At 37.4% G+C, this 18783-nt stretch overlaps 1 protein-coding gene across 1 annotated transcript in view; it reads left to right on the top strand.

The window, feature by feature from the left end:
* The first annotated feature begins 9572 nt into the window (after nt 1-9572).
* Nucleotides 9573-18783, top strand: part of LOC139709250 (UDP-glucuronic acid decarboxylase 1-like) — a 28560-nt gene continuing 19349 nt past the window's right edge. The window contains exons 1-3 of the mRNA XM_071621202.1: nt 9573-10179; nt 15799-15835; nt 16692-16737. Of these exons, the coding sequence (XP_071477303.1) occupies nt 9873-10179; nt 15799-15835; nt 16692-16737 (390 nt within the window). The 5' untranslated portion in view covers nt 9573-9872. The remainder of the gene's footprint in view (nt 10180-15798; nt 15836-16691; nt 16738-18783) is intronic.

Raw genomic sequence — 18783 nt, forward strand, 5'->3', positions numbered from 1 at the left:
TTGTCTATTTATAGCTCTATTTGTCATATTGTTGTGTTTTATGCTGTGTTGCAGAGAGCAAAGATGAACCATCATTTTGAGTACTTGTATGCAGAGTAACCCTTGCATAAGTCAAAGTCTTCGGGACCGAAGGAAGTTTTTTTGACCCAAGTGCTAGTTGTCTCTCTCAAAGTTGTTTCAAGCTGTTTAACCTTTGCGTGGTAATGTTTAATTTATTTGACTTTTTCATGTTGTAGTTGTGTGTGTGTGTGTGTGTGAATATGTAGCGCTGGGTGTTAAGACATTGATATTGTATGTTGCTGTCAACTAAACATGAATTTCGTCAATGAATTAATTGTGCACACTTCCAATTAAGTTATATTGATTGCATATTACATGTAGATATGCTGCATTAATGCACACATACTACAATATTAGCTAACACATGAATTTGTATGTAAAGCTGTGCATGTGTATGTCTTTGCTTTTAAATAGCAGATCATTGCTGTTTCGCTAACCGATATTCAGGTATGATATCTAGGCCTTACACAACTACCCAGGTGTCATAATCGAGCGGCAGTCACAACAGCTATCTGAACTTTGTCGATGTCAGGATTAAAATCACTGAATTATACATATAGCAAATTATATGCTCCAGTGAAATGTAGTTGTGCTATTGCTTTATTATGTGAACATTACTAATTCATATCATAGCAAACAAACATAACAGGAGAGTGTATTGGAATCTCATGTAGTGCACGATGTGGTGCAACACAAGATGTGATCACGTCAACTCAACTAATACTAGTACCTGCTTCTACAACTGAAGAGTTTGTTCGCAAAAACCGATAAATCCATTTTTGAAGATTTTGAAGTACGGTCTCTGTCATAAAGTACAAAATAATACCTTTTAAATGATATATTGGTCACTACATATAAAGGTACATTTTTGAAGTTATGGTCAAAAGAAGCAAAAATGGTCTTATTATTCTCTTTATTTTTCTTGACCTTTAATCGCAAATATCTCCATTTGGCAAATATGGACTTGCGAACAAACTCTTCAACTTTAACTCTACCAAATTTTTTTATTTGTAATATCTATCTATCTATCTATTTCTCTCTCTCCCTCTCTCTCTCTCTCTCTCTCTCTATATATATATATATATATATATATGTATATATATATATATATATATATATATATATATGTATATATACATATATATATATATATATATATATATATATATATATGTATGTATATATATATGCATGTGTGTGTGTGTGGATGTTATATATAAAAATGGTAGAATACCTCGGAATTGTATGCTCTTTAACATTTAATAATGTGGTTTCTAAGTATCTCTCAAAAGGATAAAGTTGAATTCCAATCTCCAGGAAAAGTATACCCTCCCTTTAAACTATAATGATGATTATGGTGTCTTCAGTTACGAGCTCAAAATGGAAACAATAGAATCCATTTTTCCCCATGTGTTCATGTGCAAAGAAAAGAAAAAAGCAAAATACATGTAATATATATATTTTTTCTTTGCACATGAACACATGTGGCTTCAAAGATGGCTCACAAAAAAAAAAAAAAAAATTGAAGCTTCACAATGTTTTAACAATAAGTGATATTCTGGTGACATGACATTTGCTCCTGTGACAATTGCTCCGGTCTTATTTTCTCCAAGGACTTAGGGTTAGGGTTAGAGTTGTGGTAGGGGTTTAGGCCTATTATAGTTTGATGTGAGGATTAGGATTTAGAGTTAGGGTTATGTTTGTGGGTAGGTTTTTATGCTTGGCTTAGCGTGCAGATAATTTCATGGGAGCAATATTGCCGCAGGAGCAAATGTCATGGAACTGATATTATCAGTTATTATACATGAGCACGAGTAGATAGGTTGATAATGGAATAAAATGGCCTCCCAAGTCTTCCATAACTATTCATGTCTTCTTAACTTTCTTCTTCTTTCTTTCTTTCTTTTCTTCTTTTTTTTTTGTCAACACAACATCGACAAGAAATTCCTTATATCCATCACATATCCATTTTTGAAATAAATAACCTTCAAGACCAGTACAAGGTGAAGTGTGATGGCAAAATGAGTTAAAAGCCATTTAAATTTTAAAGTAAATATAAGGGATTAGAATTTCAGTATCCCTTGCCATCACACATACACACACTTTTTTTTTTGTTTTTCAACGATGTTTATTCTGTTCCATTCAAAGTAATAGAAAAAAAATAACAATTTTCATTTGCTACAATTGAAATGACGAAAATATACATTTGTGATCATAATAGCAAATTTGCTATTGCTGTACATAATGACATAACAAAAATTACATTTTCATGAACAATTATCAATTTACATACAGTCACTTCCCCTATGCTCTCAAAAAAATTGCTTAAATTTAACAGTGATAATTCAATTCTTCTAGCATTAATCTTAATAATCATCCAAATGAATTATGCAGCAAAATTATACAGTAATAAATAATGGAACCATATTATTTATCAACCAATACCCGCCCACCTACTAACTCATATCCCTTACTGAGTCCCTATGACCACCCCCACCAGTTCCCTCCCTTCCTGTTTCCTCCCCCACCCCTATCTGTACACATGCAACACACAAACACACACAAACACACCCATACACACACATACACATGCACCTAATTTGGTTAACTGCTCTTGCCTACACATCACAATATAGTAAATATAGTTATATAATCAGCCCGCCAACAGGCTGACAGGAACGCATGGGAAAGGAGGGGGAGAAAATACAAAACAACACAAGAGAAAAAAAAAAGAAGAAGAACAAGAAGAGGAGGAGGAATGAAGGAAAGGGAAAAACAATGAAGAAAAGAAAGAGTGGAATACTATGGAAACATTACTATTTTCACAAAAGTCACAGACGTTGCACGTAGCTTCAGACTGGTTTATTCAACGAAGTCTCAAAATATTCCCATTTTTGTAAATGTACATATAGCTTCCCAGCCTTGGTCGCAAGGATTTTTTCCTCATTTATTAATTCAACAATAATCTTTTGCATCTTTTCTCCAGTGGGTAACTTATTTCCCGTTCTAGATTTAAAAATGATGTATTTTGTTAAGATAATCAAAGTATTTACACATTTTGATCTATTTGAATAACCAGAAATTCCCCCAAATATATCTCTCCAATTCATATTCCTTAACTCATTTATATCAAAATAATTAATTATGAATTCCCATAACGGTTTCACTTTAACACAGTGTAAAAATAAATGCAGATAAGTTTCAGGCTCATGTTGGCAGAAGGAACAAAGGCTGTCTGTTACAAAACCAAACTTCATTAAACGCTCCTTAGTGTAAACTACGCCATGTAACGTCATAAATTGAAATTCTCTATATTTTCTTATCAATGTACACTTACTCGGTTTAATAAAAAGATCTTTTATTTCTTTGTTTGTATAATCATAGCTACTGTGGTCATCTTTGATTTGTAAAACATAAGATGACTGTAAATCTTCCACCATAGCCTCATATATTTTTCTCGATTTTAAAACTTGCAAATTTACTCTCTGACCAGAAAAAATCAATTTTAAGTCAAAGTTTGTGGAATCAACTTGCTGAAGTGTACCTGCTCTCATAGAATCCTTCCATTTCTGGGGTATAGCATTAAATATATCATTCAGTTTAAGCAATTCTTCTACCTTAAAACCAAGACCCAAGCTTTGAAAATGTGACTGAGATCTCAAATGACCGTTATCTAATATATCTTGTATTGTAATTATTCCTGCATCAAATAAATCTCTATGAAAAAACATCCTACCTGCTATGCGTACACTCCTATTATTAAATATTATTGGATTTACAACCTCATTTTCCAATTGTCTATATTTATAAATATCGAGCCAAACCTTCAATATTTCCGAATAAAAAGGTGGTACATTATCTGTCATAATAGATGAATCAAAGTCACACATAAACAGGAATCTACCTCCTACAGTACTAAAACAGAAGTCAAAAAATAATTTCCACCCAACTTCTTTTTCTCCATATAGAAGGCGTTTTAGCCACATAATACGTTGTGCCTTAACAAATAACCGAAAGTTCGTCATTCTTAAACCCCCAAACTCATAATCTTGATACATAATCTTTCTCTTTATACGGTCTTTGCCATGCCATAAGAAATCAAAGGTAATTTTTTCGACTTCTGAAAATACCCACTGAGGAACAACAATAAGTGATGCTACATAATTCAATTTTGACAAGGCGAATGTTTTCATAAGATGTATTTTTCCCATAAGTGTTAAATCTCTTTCTTTCCACCATCCTAAAAGACTTTTTATCTTACTTAATATTTCTTTAAAATTTAAATTCTCTTTTGCCTTAACATCTAAGGAAAAATAAATTCCTAATATTTTGATTTCTTGAACAAAATTCCCAAACAAATGAATATTTGGCCTATCTTTTTCCTCCCCAAGCCATAAGAAATTAGTCTTCCCTTTATTTATTTTGAGACCACTTATTTTCCCAAATTCATCAAATAAAAATTGTAACCTTTTAATTGAACCCTCATCTTTCACAAACAAAGAAATATCATCCGCGTATAAAATTTGTTTTATTTCATTTTGACCAAATTTAATTCCATTAATATCCTTATCTTTTCTAATAGCTCCAGCTAAAGTTTCCATAGCTAATAAAAATATATATGGAGACAGAGGATCACCCTGCCTCACACCCCGTTTGATATTAAAGTACCCCGTTGAGTTTCCACCGTTCATAACACAGCTACTGATATCCGTGTACAAGACTTTAACCCAAAATTGAAATGAATTCCCGAAACCAAATAATTGCAGAATTTTAAATAAAAAGATATGCGCTACCGAATCAAATGCTTTCTCAAAGTCCACCGCAACTAGATAACCGCAAGGATGTTCCAATGCATGAAAAAGAATGTCATCTATTATTCTTACAGCTTCTCCGATATTTCTGTTTTTCATATAGCCTACTTGATCATGATGAATAATTTCCGGTAACACCTTTTGAATCCTTTTTAGCTAATATTTGCATGCCAGGGCGTCAAATACGCACGCACACACACACACACACACACACACACACACACACACACACACACACACACACACAGACTATAGTCCGCATAATTATGATTAGATCCACCAATCTATTCTGTGTTTTGTTTAATTTCTACGTATTCTTTGTTGCGAAAAAACCCAAACCAAAACAAACAAAAACAAAACAAAAAGCAAAACACGTTGTGATCTTTTCTTATTTTACCGTCTTATTAGTTTATTGAGGATCAATTTCGCGATTCAGTCAATAGACAAATGCTTTGCTTAATTAATGCGGTCTTCCCGGGACACAAAACTGACAGCGAAAGGACACAAAAAGCGATTCACGCATTTTGGATTCGCAGAAACACACGGCTTCACGAGGGAACAACGTGTAGGACGCCATCTTGTGCTGTCAAACAAATCCACGTTTATTGCACTCATCTGGCAATTATTTCTATTCCTACGGTCGACGTGGGCTTGATACACGTGTAATTTTCAACGTGGTTAGGGCCGTAATGCCAGTCGTCTTGGCCCTAGGAGAATACTAAGCCTTTGTGAACGAGTTTACAGTGACTACAAACATTACTTTTAAAGTAATATTGCAAGTCGCCTATTACGCCCCATAACTGTCGTGAATCTTGAATATTATTGTATATAATTGTATATATATATATTTTTTCTCTCATAGATATATGCTTGCTGTAGAAGACTAAGACTCAGCTAGGACTTCAAATTGATTTTCTGTTTTCGTTTTAGATTAAAACAATAAGAGTCAATAACGCATAGGTCTAAATCTGTAATATCCAGAGACGCGGATATTTCCACCTCCCTAGTACTAGACTTTTATAGAATAAAACTTATCAATTGAAACCAAACATAAAGATTAAAAAACAATTAACAACGAACATTTAAAAAAAATACGCCCTGGCATGCAAAATGTAATTTCTCGTTTCGCCCCTCCCAAAATTTCTCCCTAATTACATTTCGTTAAGATTTACTTGTTTGTTCATATACCTTTGTCTTGAAATGTCAAAATTTCACGCGGTATAGTAAAAGTAGCTATAACACATAGGTCATTTTAGCCTTTGAGAAATTGCCTAAAATTTTACCCAAACAACGACATATAGTATTATAATTAATTTCTTTTCCCTCTCTCTCTTTCCAGCTCGCTATACCATATATATATATATATATATATATATATATATATATATATTTATTTATTTATAATTATGTTGTGTGTTTTAGGCAAAGTTGAATCCACTTATTGCTATATACACTTGTATCACTAAATCAAGCTGAGAGTGCACAATGTATGAAATACTTGTCTCGTGAATGAGTTTCTTTGTTTAAGCAGATATAATTTAATTCATTAGTGACTGCACTTCAATACTTCATGAATTACGGTTCGTTGATTTATTTTTTTATGAATCATTATCACGAACGTATGCCTCCCTGATTTACCATTCTTGTAGGGTCTACACATAACTTATATCATTAACCATTAGCTGATTAGATTATGTGGACAGACAGTTTGAGCTAAATAGTCCGATTACATTCAGGTCTTGAAGATTCAACGAGATTTTGGTTGCATGAATCCGATTAGCCAAAATTATTCTATACTGAGCGCGAATGAATAGTGTGTGACGCATACACTTCCATTTCATTATTTATTTATTTATTTTTTTGGAGGGGGGGGGGATTGTGATGTATAGGGCCTGTAGTATAATTTTTGATGACGGTATATGAATGGGAAATTTCAGTAAGGCGAATCAAGGTTCATATTTTAAGTTACACATTAAAGTTTCCATAATTTATTCAAACAGATGAGTAAAAAAAACAAACAAAAACAAAACATAAGCAGTAAGGAAAAACACTGCCCAAATGATGTTAATGTTTGCCTTTTCGGGAATGTCAATTCCCTTTTAAGTTCATTACGGCAGGGCTGCTGCGAATAAATCCGTTTACGAGTTAGCTTTTTGAATGTTGATCTCGATGATCATTCAAATTCGTTTGAACTTAAAATAATGGTATAGCTTTGTTAAATCGAATAAATCCGATGAAGTTTTCGACGGGAAAACTAATAACAAAATCCCTGGAAAAAAATAAACGAGAAATATCGGAAGTATACATAAGATTCATATAAGAATGTATCTATTCATTATGTTTTTTTTTCGTACTTGTATATATCTTATGTGCGTGTGTTTTTTAAAATTTAATTTTCACGGAAAAGACCGCCAAAGTCCCATGCATGTTTATAATGAAATAGTTGCCATGGCTTTTGGAAAAGACAAAAATGATAACATAATATTCGAGGCAGTGCTTAAATATCTTGTTACACCGAGGTCTGAATAAAACACAAACAATCAATCAAACAAACAAACAAACAAACAAACAAACAAACAAACAAACAAGAAAACAAACAAAAAGAAAAGTAGCAAACAAACGAATCTGTATAATATATCAAAGATCTTCGATAACACCGATATTCGAATGTAACAAAATTGTACAGCTTGGTTTATAGGCCTGGAGGTCTCTCTGCACTGTATAATTATACGGGTGTAAAAGTTTTTTATATATTTCGTACCTTTTGTTTATTTTGTTTAACCTGCACCAATGTCGCGCAAACGGATCAATCGCTCATAATTATACTCTGCTGAGGGATAATTTCTGTATTGCGACTTATTTCCCAGCTTTCTTTGTGGATCATAGATATACATTCAATAATGCATATAAAGATATAGTTGAATGTGAAAGCAGAGTATTGGACCTATAAACGTTATAGGAGCTAAAATAAAAACATTCAACTATTCCAACACAATAAAATGGCTGCTGACGAATGGATATAATGCAATACAGGGGCGGATCCAGGAATTCCGGAAAGGGGGGGGGGGGGGGGGCGCAAAAACATAAAAATAAAGAGGGCCGCACGCGCCCCTTTTTTTCTTTTCTTTTATTTTATTTTAGCAAAAAAAAATTATGGGTGCCTGCGCCCGATGCGCCCCTCCCATATAGCTGGATCCGCCACATGTCATACAACATTAATAAGTATTTTACGTATAGGTTTAACCGGAATGATTAATGCTTTGGAACCATACCAATCGTTATACCATAAGTAGCCTATTTGAAGCTGTCTCTCAACCAAACCTGTGAACGCAATCCTATCATGTTGTCAATTACAACTTGAGACATGAGAGAGAATACAACTTTTTATTATGTTTTTATTAAAAAGCGAATGGTCACAACTCATGGTAAAAAGACTATCTTCATGCCGTATGTTCCCATGGATAACTCTCCCCATCACAGCTGATTTTACCTTGTGAAATAGAACTCAAACGTCATTCTGTTTACAAATCATCTCTCGACTATGTGTATAGGCCTAATGCCTCAGCAAATATTATACAGTACCTTCATCCTCCTTTAAAATATACCGCATTTGAAATCGTTGTGTGGAAACTTTAGAAATGATGTGAAATGAAATGAAATGAGATGAGATGAAATGAAAAAAAGAAGAAGAAGTTTAGAATGCTTTGATACGAAGAATAACCATGCAGTATCCCCTCACATTTAAAAAGGGGAAATACAGTATAGGAGTCAGTGTCAGCCGATGGGAGACGTGTGAGGTGACGACACCGCGTCATCCCTTATTAGAGATTGTGATATCGCTCTCATGAAAAAAAAAGAATGTTTAAATATTCCCCAACTTTGTAACTATATATGTATTATCCGATTATGGTGAACTTGCAGTTTACTTTACTGTTCAGTTTCTTTCATTCTTGCTGATGTTGTTTAACTTCAGGAAATCCACTGATCGAGCGGCATTACGGGGTGTCATGGTAACGGATCTCGTGGAGGGCCTATACTAATTTCCTGCTTGTTTCGTTCGTCCCAGACTCAGCTCCCGTATGTTTGGTTAGGATGTTATTCAAAACTTTATGATGAGATGAAACCCACGAACATACAAGATGGTAAGGCAGCAGCACAATATGTGAAAGAAAAAAAAACCAACAAAAATTGATATTTCATGAAGTCTCTCATTAGGTTATGTCCGACTTTATGAGCGCGATACTAGTATGTGAAAGAAAAACAAAACCCAAAAGTAGATATATCTTTAATGAAGTCTCTCATGATTATCATGTCCAACTTTATGGGATGACTATTTCATGAAATGGATATCAATCGATATCTTTCCGTTCGAAGTGTGCCTTATAAGAGAAAAGTCCCTCATAAAACTTTCATGAAACCAGGGAGGTGGGAAAGATCCTCCCTGATGAAATGGACCCCAGTCCACATACAGTAATTTGAAGGAGATAGGCCTGCACAAGCACCCGTTCAGGTGAATGCTTCGGAAAGGCAATGAAACGCCACTTTTACCAGGAACTTTTACAGCGAAAGCGTAGAAAGTAAAGATTTGGGTATGGAGTTACACGACTACTCTTGTCTACGGAAACGCAGTGCGTATATTTTGTGTTGGGGTTACCGGCTGTGTTATGTATTGTATATTTATCGTGCAGTAAGCTGTTAGAACGTTAACAGGATCAAGGTGAATTCGAAGCCCCTACTTCCTCTCTATCAGAAATCATTAGCCCTTACGAAGATTAACCAGACCTACGGTGAGGTAACACTTTGTACAAAAGCGCCAGCAAACAATGCGGCTTAGAGTGGCAAAAGAAAGAACCGTGTGTATCTCCATTGTTTGTTGAACCCCCTTTCGATCGTGCGGCCATCCCTTCCCCGAGTACACAGTACACGAGCCCGTACGTTTGCTCTACTGCAGGCCAGGGTCAACGGATTAACGGGATCCGCCGTTTGGCACCGGGCAGAGGAATGCACAGCGGCAGCAGTTCATTATACGATGAACGGGACACTGACAGTACTGGTACCGGACCGTTGCAGTCACAGCTGAAACGATCGTCAGGCGCACTCAACGAGAGTGAGCCGTTTGCCGCAGCCGAATCTCACCCACTCTCCTCCTCCCGTGGTAGCCCTCCTACACATCGCTCGGGTAGTAGTAGACACTGGACTTTCTCTTGGTACAGACGACGGCTCAGAATGAACTGGGCATCTGCCATGACTATGTGGAAACGCTGCAGAATATTCATTGCCTTCGGGGGAGTCTTGTGTATAATCATTGGTAAGCAGCGACTAGGATCAAAGTTTGACTGACATCTGTTTGCTACTACTGTGAAATGTAGACTTTATTGGTTTTGTTTTATGTAACGTTACTGTACAGTGTAGACTGTTACTGTAGTAACAGTAGAAATCTACAAGTGTGTTAACTGTAACGTTAGAGTCTACACAACCATGTTGCTGTACACAAGCTTGCACGGTGTCTGGTCAGGCTACTCTGTGTGTGTTTATTTTCGTTTTACCTAATCCTGTTATCATCGAAATTATATTCCTCACAAATTATTTCTTGTCCTCTGATTGGTCGAGGGCATTGAAAGTAACCAAACATATCCACCATGACATTCCTAGTCCAACTACTTTCCTAGTACAGTAGTAGGGAAATAGTAAAAAAAATTATATCATGCTGCCATGGTATGCTAAGCGCACATTCACCACTATTGTCACCAGTGGCAGTGCGTATCATTTAGTGCATGAGACATCATGGCACAGTCTGGTTTTCCACTAACTATACACAGCCCAGTCGCTGTACATGGTACGTCGCATAGCGTAACAGCGTCTGGTCGGGCTAGTTTTCCACCAAACGCGCGGCGTCTATGCTTGGCGAGATAGGGGGCATCGCGCAGTCGATGCATACATTTTCACATTGTAATTTTGTGCATGAAAAAAAAAAGATGACTTCATATCAGTTCACAACCCACTTTACTTTGCTGTTATACAACAGTCGTACTCTTAAAATTCATATGGATGGATATAAAACAAATATACCAGACCATTGTGCCTTCGGTGACTTCAGTAGCACTATTTTTTGGGGGGCTGCGCCCCTCAGAAAATAGTAATAGTATCACTGAATTCACCTCATGCACATAGTTTCAACCAGAACCTCTCAGGCCTTGTATATTTGTGTATCATTTACGTGTTTGGTGTACATGTAGGTTCTATGTTTTTATGGTAATACAACGCTGTGGACTGTTTCTACACTGTACATTTGTATAAAACACAGTCTAGTGCTCTTTACAAAAATGTATCTGAGATGAAACATTTTTCTTGGTTGCAAATATTGTACATGTATTTGTACATGTACTCATATGGTTGTTTCTGTGGATTGTAGTATTGTATTTGTATTATGATATCTGTTTTCCATAAAAGACAAAAGATAGAGCAGTGGGGTGTTTCATAAAGCTGTTCGTAACTTTACGAACAGCTTTATGAAACAGGGCCCTGGTCTTTGCTGTATGTTGTTGTTCATGCATGAAAATTATTTCAAAAAGATGTATTTATACAAATGTGAATAAATTTGTGTGTACATGTACAATTGTAATCATATGGGACTTTGCAAAACAGCTTGAACTGCACCAAACCTGACTACAACAACCATCTGTCTAAAATGACCATATTTTGTGTAGACCCTTGAGCCTTTGTTGTTGACAGGTTTAAATGTTTTTCTGGACGGTTACACAAAAATAAAAATTGTCACTGCATTCATGGCATTGATCGCTCGGCTCCTGGCAAGTGGTAGGAACGCTGCATTTTAGCTGGAGGAACATGTGGTATTCTTGCCCACATTTACAATGTGTAATGCATACAAGTATTACCCCTTTCACAGATGCTTCCCCAAATTTCTGCATTAAAAAAAAAAGTAATGCAGACTTATCTACCTGTTACATGAACAAGCTCTAAAAATAATTCACACCATTTTTTTTTTTCCTGTAATGAGTGTCTGTTAAACCCTCCCCACCCCCCCCTCCCCCCCCCCCCCCCCCGGGAAAATATGAATAATTGTCATCGTTAATGCACATGCACCTGATGATGTGTTTGTTTGTGTGTGTGTGTGTGTGTGGGCTGGGGGGGGGGGGGACCTGTAGACTGTTAGTGTTTGTTCACCTTCTTCATAATTATAATCATACAAGTATCAGAATGCAATATACCCTGTAAGTTTCAAGTGGAGGAAAGTGCTCTAATAAAGACTTGCCTTCCTAGTCCAAATGAAGGGATATTCCTTAATGTGATTTAGCAATTGAAACATGCTGCGTAATGCATGTCTTTTTCTTTTGTTGAGTGTGTATATCTGTGTTTTTGTGTTGGATGAGTTTGTTGGATATTTTCTACAAACTATACGGCCTGATTTTGTAAGTGCACGAAGCCGCCACGTGGTAATCTTTGTAGGAAGTCTTGAATATTCACGATGAGACCCTCCTCTATTCAGTGTCAGTGGCCCCAGTAAGACTTCCCTTTCAATAGATCAGGTTGGGTGGAGTACCGTCTCAAGTTAAACAGAACAGACAATGACTTGGGAATGTTTGAGGGGGAGGGGGGATTCTTTATAAGCGGTGCCCAACTGGGGTGAGATTATTGCATAACGTTTACAGTTCTCTGCACCTGAACCATTTCAGCAAACTGCAATCACTCAACATCACTGCGCCACAATAAGGGATACAGTGTATTATTCCTTAACCCTTACCGGTACTGTACTTTTGAATTGCTGAATAGCAAGTACCGGTATGCTGGAGTGATTTCTTCTCCAGTTGGTACTGGTCTGTATACTAATTGTCCATGAATAGAGATTACCTAATCCCCCTAATCCCTAGTGTATCACCATGGCCTCTGGAGCATTGGGCTGAGGCACAAATTGCTACACCCCAGTGGGCTTGCTAACTTTACTATCATGGGTCTTTACAGTACTACTACCTTCTCTTCCCACCTCCCTGTTCTCACTGAGGCTGCATTTACAACTTTCCCATGTTTGAAACGTTTCAATACCCATATTCAAAAATGCCTTTGATTACTTTTGGATTGCATTTCCCGAGTTGTTGCATTTATCAACTCATGAGTCTTGAGTCAGTGGGGAGGCCTTGTTACTGTACAGCTCCATTGCACAGTTTTACGCAAGGACTGGAGATGTTTAGTTGGCAGTGGTTCTAACATGGGCAGGCCTGAGCTATAAATGCATACAATTTCAAGATGACTCTGCATTTACAATGTATCATCTCTCTTATGCGTTTCTGGCCCAAACGCAATTTGTGATTGTACTTTTTTTTTTTTTTGGGGGGGGGGGGGCGATTCCAATTTCAAGATGACTCTGCATTTACAATGTATCATCTCTTTTATGCGTTTCTGGCCCAAACGCAATTTGTTACCCCATAATCAAAACACCTCTGTGCTTGTATCAACTGCCCAAAACTCCCTGAAAGTTGTTTGGAAGTCTTAAAGGACAAGTTCACCTTCATAGACATGTGGGTTGAGTGAATGCAGCAATATTAGTAGAACACATCAGTGAAAGTTTGAGGAAAATCCGACAATCCGTTCAAAAGTTATGAATTTTTAAAGTTTCTGCTCAGTCATGGCTGGATGCGAAGACTACTGTAGCTTGTGATGTCACATGAGTACAACGGTATAAAGAAAGTACAAAGAAAATTCACCTTATTTTCACTTTTCTCGCATAACAAAAGAACACTTGACTTCTCTCTTTCAGAAGGCAAGGGGAATAATATGTGACCCGCTACAACAAAATGGTCCTAAAGTCGCGCACGGTCGAAGCCGTGAAAATCGAGTTTGAAGTTAGAGCATCAAAATTGGTCAAAACTTACGATTTTCTGAATTTGACATATTATTAGAGTCTGACATGTCTTCTATCATCTGTCGAAATTTTGAAGCAAAATGATGAAAGGAAAGACCAAAAAATAGCGTTTTTCTGGGCCATGTTTTTTGGCGTTTCAACGAAGCAGAAACTGGTTCGAACATTTGGATTGAGTGCCACACATAGGCTCCACCCCTAACAACGACCAGAGTGATCTCATTGGTCAGTTTGCTGCTTGCCGCTAACCGAAGCGTGAAGCTCGCACACTGCCCAGTCGACTTGTGCGTGCGGGCGGGTTGCGCTATGCCTAGCCGCTTCTCCTGACATCCTGGTCACTGATTGGTCGGTGAGGAGACCGCCGACGCTGTGTTTGAATGAGCATTTCGGGGGTTGCTAGGGCTTAACTTCTATTGTCCGGAGGTGAATACTGACTTGCGTGTCTCTTGATTGTGATTGCGTCGCAAGGAGAACTTTTAGGGCGCTTTTCTCGAAACAGTGATTTCCCAGACGTCTTGACATGCTCTCTTTTAAACATCGATATCTCCGCAGCCGATTATTTTTATGAGACGTGTTATATATCAATTTAAAGCAGAAAGATTAGGGAATTGTGTCATGCAATTTTCAAATAATTGACCTCGCCCGACTTTAGGATCATTTTGTTGTAGCGGGTCACATATTATCCTTAACATACATCAGTAACAAGTCCAAGAAATGTGCACTTCATTCAAAAAGTAAAATTTTTTGAAATTCTCTTTTTATTTTCATTATGTCGTTGTACGCATGTGACATCACACACTGTAGTAGTCTTCTCATCCAGCAGTAATTGCGCAGATACTTAAAAAATTCATGTAACTTTTGAACGGATTGTCGGATTTTCCTCAAACTTTCACTGATGTGTTCTACTAATATTGTTGCATTCACTCAATCCACATGTACATGAAGGTGAACTTGTCCTTTAATTATGCACCAGAAGTGAGTTGGTACTGTAAATGCACCCTACACCACAGTGTTTGTATCACAGTTAATGAATGCTGATATTAGTGATAACAAAGCTGTAGTAGCAAGTTGAGCTACAAAATGTAAGTGAATGGGCACATGAAAGTCAAATCATTTCTTCAGTTTTCACTGCACATCCTTCTCCTGAGGCCAAAATAAATAATATGTTTGTTTCCGCTAACATGACCTCTAGAAAAGTGGGTCGGAAGGTAGGGGAAAAATTTTATTTTCTGAAAAATTTTAACCCATTTTATAGATAATATTGGTTTCCGGTAACATGACCCCAAGAAAAGTGGGTCGGTAGGTAGGGAAGAAATTTGATTTTCCAAAAAAATTTTACCTGTTTTTTTTTTTTTGTCTGTATTTATTTTCTGAAGCACAACTAAAAAATCTGTAGGATTGGAGATCCAAAAAAGGAAAGAAAAAAGGAACATATGTTTTTTGATATGCCTTTTTGATCTAGAAAGGTAGAATGTACTCATTTAATTTTTTTTTGTGTGGATAAAATACATGTACAAAGATTCAAATAAATGGAAGAAACATCTTCATGGCTGTAATATGTACATTTATACCAAAAAAACAAAACGCAACAGAGGTACTGGTCACTTTGTACAATGTTTTATTTCTTCCGAGCTAGTGTTCCGTTTATGGTGATGTACGGTACACCCTCGGTGTCCTATTGACACACTCTCTTCCATAGCCTGGTTCAGGGCAAATTTTGCTCAAACTTTTGATGACCGTGCATACTATGTGTTCATTTCACTTGTATAATCAGTGAAAGCACTGGTTATACACTGTGAGTTAAATGCCAATTTTGCTTATTGTATTTTATTACCCCCAAACAACAAACACACATATGAACAGATAAGAATTAATTGTATAGGCCCATAAAGTCAGGAGTCTTGAAATTAATTGAAGTTGTGCTTGTTATCACAAAAACACATCTTCTTCCCATTGTTTATGTTCAGATAAGTCTGAAATACCAAATGAGTGTATTTATATCAACTGACTACAATTGTTTTATTTCTCCATCTTTTGTTTGAAACTCAGCAGGTGTATGGGGCCAAGGAAACAAAGATGAAGGTGATAGGTGAGTTGAAAATTTTACATTACTATAGTTACTGAAAAGGGGCTTTGAAGAGAAGTGAAAACTGCAAAACAGTCCATGTCTGTTGCTTGTGGTTGCAATTTTTGTTTAATAATGGGAAATACAACGTACATTGTTAATTTCAACTACATGTATATTTTGTCGTGAACAGCACATAGATGAACTTTGAAGTTCCCTTTTTTTTGGGTCAAAATACTTATGCATTGAAGAGATATGGTTTATACATATACCTTCACATGCTTTGCCCCCCCCCCCCCCCCCCCAAAAAAAAAAAAAAAAAAAAAATGGAGGTATTTCCTCGCTTGGGATATCTAGCTATCACAGAACAAAAAACAGTAACCCTAAAATTATATCACGGAAGACTGTATCATAGATACATGTTGTATGATTTTGGACCATTTTGTTGTATTGAAATGTAAACGATTGTCCCAAACAGTCAATCAGATATTTTGTGCGATTTTGTGATATTCTACAATGTAAGATGATTTGTAGACATTACCTGTAGTCTGTTTTGTTGAAACAGTGTTTTATTTTGACACAAAACTTGTCATCACTAGTTTACAGATCTTTTTCTGTGTTGTATTCCTGTAGTGTTTGGTTATCAATTTGTAGTTCAAGAATTTGTTATCTTTCATTGCAGGATCCAGATGCACAACAGTACTTTTCAAATTTGTTTGTGTTCCATCAAAACCATCAAAAAGCATGATTTCCAATAGATATATGATCTGCAAACTAATATTTGTGTGTTTGTGTGTAATGTCTTGGGACATATGTTTGATTTGTTGTGTTTGTCTTAGTTTAAATCATGTAAGTTTCCTTTCTGTGTGGTATCTTGTAGATTCGTCAAGGGTGCTGGCTTTGATATGCAGTCAGAGGTTAGAAAGGTGAGGAATTTCCTATTCTTTTATCACAATATTGCTGAATAGATATTCATAATAATCTTTTGGTGGATGATGTACTTATTAAAAAGTAATGAGCAAGACGTTTTTACACAATTCTACAAATGTACATTGTATGTACTTCTTACTGCTTGTTAGCTCACCTGAGCCAAAGGCTCAAGTGAGCTATTGCGATCGCCCTTCGTCCGGCGTCCGTCGTGCGTCGTGCGTCGTGCGTCGTGCGTCGTCCGTCGTGCGTCGTGCGTCGTCCGTCGTCCGTCGTCCGTCGTCCGTCGTCCGTCGTGCGTAAACTTTTTACATTTTCATCTTCTTCTTGAAAACCCCAAGACCGATTTTCATCAAACTTGGCAGGTAGCATCCCTAGGGGGTTAGGAACTCAATTTGTTAAAATGGGCACCATGCCCCACCCAGGGGGCCCCAAGGGGGGCCCAAACCCCCCAAAATTAAGGAATCTGTAAAAATCTTCTTCTCTAGAACCAGAAGTGATAGAGCTAAGTTAATACTATGAGTTAGTACATTGATGACTGTAGTTTCAAGTTTGTTCATGGCAGAATCAGGGGTGCCCCCCTTGGGACCCAGGGGAGGGGGGTAGGGAAGGGTTCTAATGGGGCCTAAATTGTACATTTTCATCGTCTTCTTGAGAACCCCATGACCCATTTTCACCAAACTTGGTAGGTAGCATCCCTAGGGGGTTAGGAAATCAATTTGTGAAAATGGGCACCATGCCCCACCCAGGGGGCCCCCAGGGGGCCCAAACCCCCCAAAATTAAGGAATATCTGCAAAAATCTTCTTCTCTAGAACCAGAAGTGATAGAGCTAAGTTAATACTATGAGTTAGTACATTGATGACTGTAGTTTCAAGTTTGTTCATGGCAGAATCAGGGGTGCCCCCCTTGGGACCCAGGGGAGGGGGTGAGGAGGGGTCCTAATGGGGCCTAAATTGTACATTTTTATCTTCTTCTTGAGAACCCCATGACCTATTTTCACCAAACTTGGCAGGTAGCATCCCTAGGGGGTTAGGATCTCAATTTGTTAAAATGGGCACCATGCCCCACCCAGGGGGCCCCCAGGGGTCCCAAATCCCCCAAATGAAGGAATCTTTATAAATCTTCTCTAGAATCAGAAGTTATATATAGAGCTGAGATAATACTATGAGTGAGTACATTAATGACTGTAGTTTCAAGTTTGTTCATAGGAGATCCAGGGGTGCCCCTCTTGGGTAGGGGGGGGGGGGGGGGGGTGGTGGTTGGAAGGGTCCAAATGGGGGCCTGAATTGTACATTTTCATCTTCTTCCTGAAAACCTCATGATGGATTTTTGTCAAACTTGGCAGGTAGCATCCCTAGGGGGTCAGGATCTCAATTTATCAAAATGGGCACCATGCCCCACCCAGAGGGCCCCAGGGGGCCCCAATCCCCCCAAATTAAGGAATCTTAAAAAAATTGGGCCCTTATTGTACATTTTCATCTTCTACTTGAGAATGCCTGGTCAAATTTTGGTAGAGCTGTGAATAATTTAGATTAGTGACTGCGTGAAAGGTGAACTTGCGATACTCAGGTGAGCGCTAGACCCGCGGGTCTCTTGTGTATGCTATTAACATGTCAATTTTGTCAGAAATATGTGTAGTATATTGTCACATATTATATTGAATAATCTTTATGGTTGAAGACTTGAAGCCATTTGGTGGAAAACAATCTGTTCTATTGACTTCACAATGGGAAAGAAATGAAATAGTGGGTTTTATTTGCAAGTCCTTCTTAGTTGCAATCAGGCAGATGATATTGTATGAATCGTAAATAGTGAAGGACAAACAAGCACTGTAACCCTGACCCTAAACCCTGCGTAGTATGTGTGTGTGTATATGTGTGTGCGTGTGTGTGTGTGTGTGTGTGTGTGTGTGTGTGTGTGTGTGTCTGTCTGTCTGTCTGTGTCTGTCTGTGTCTGTGTATTGGGGGGGGGGGGGCTGCAGGATGGGCACTAAATCTGCCAATTGTATGAGGTCAATTGATTGGCGTGTTATTTGGGTGGGTTG

Source organism: Diadema antillarum, unplaced genomic scaffold, assembly GCF_040938485.1.
Source record: "Diadema antillarum isolate AM-2024a unplaced genomic scaffold, OU_Dant_1.0 seq00001420_RagTag, whole genome shotgun sequence".
NCBI lineage: Eukaryota > Metazoa > Echinodermata > Echinoidea > Diadematoida > Diadematidae > Diadema > Diadema antillarum.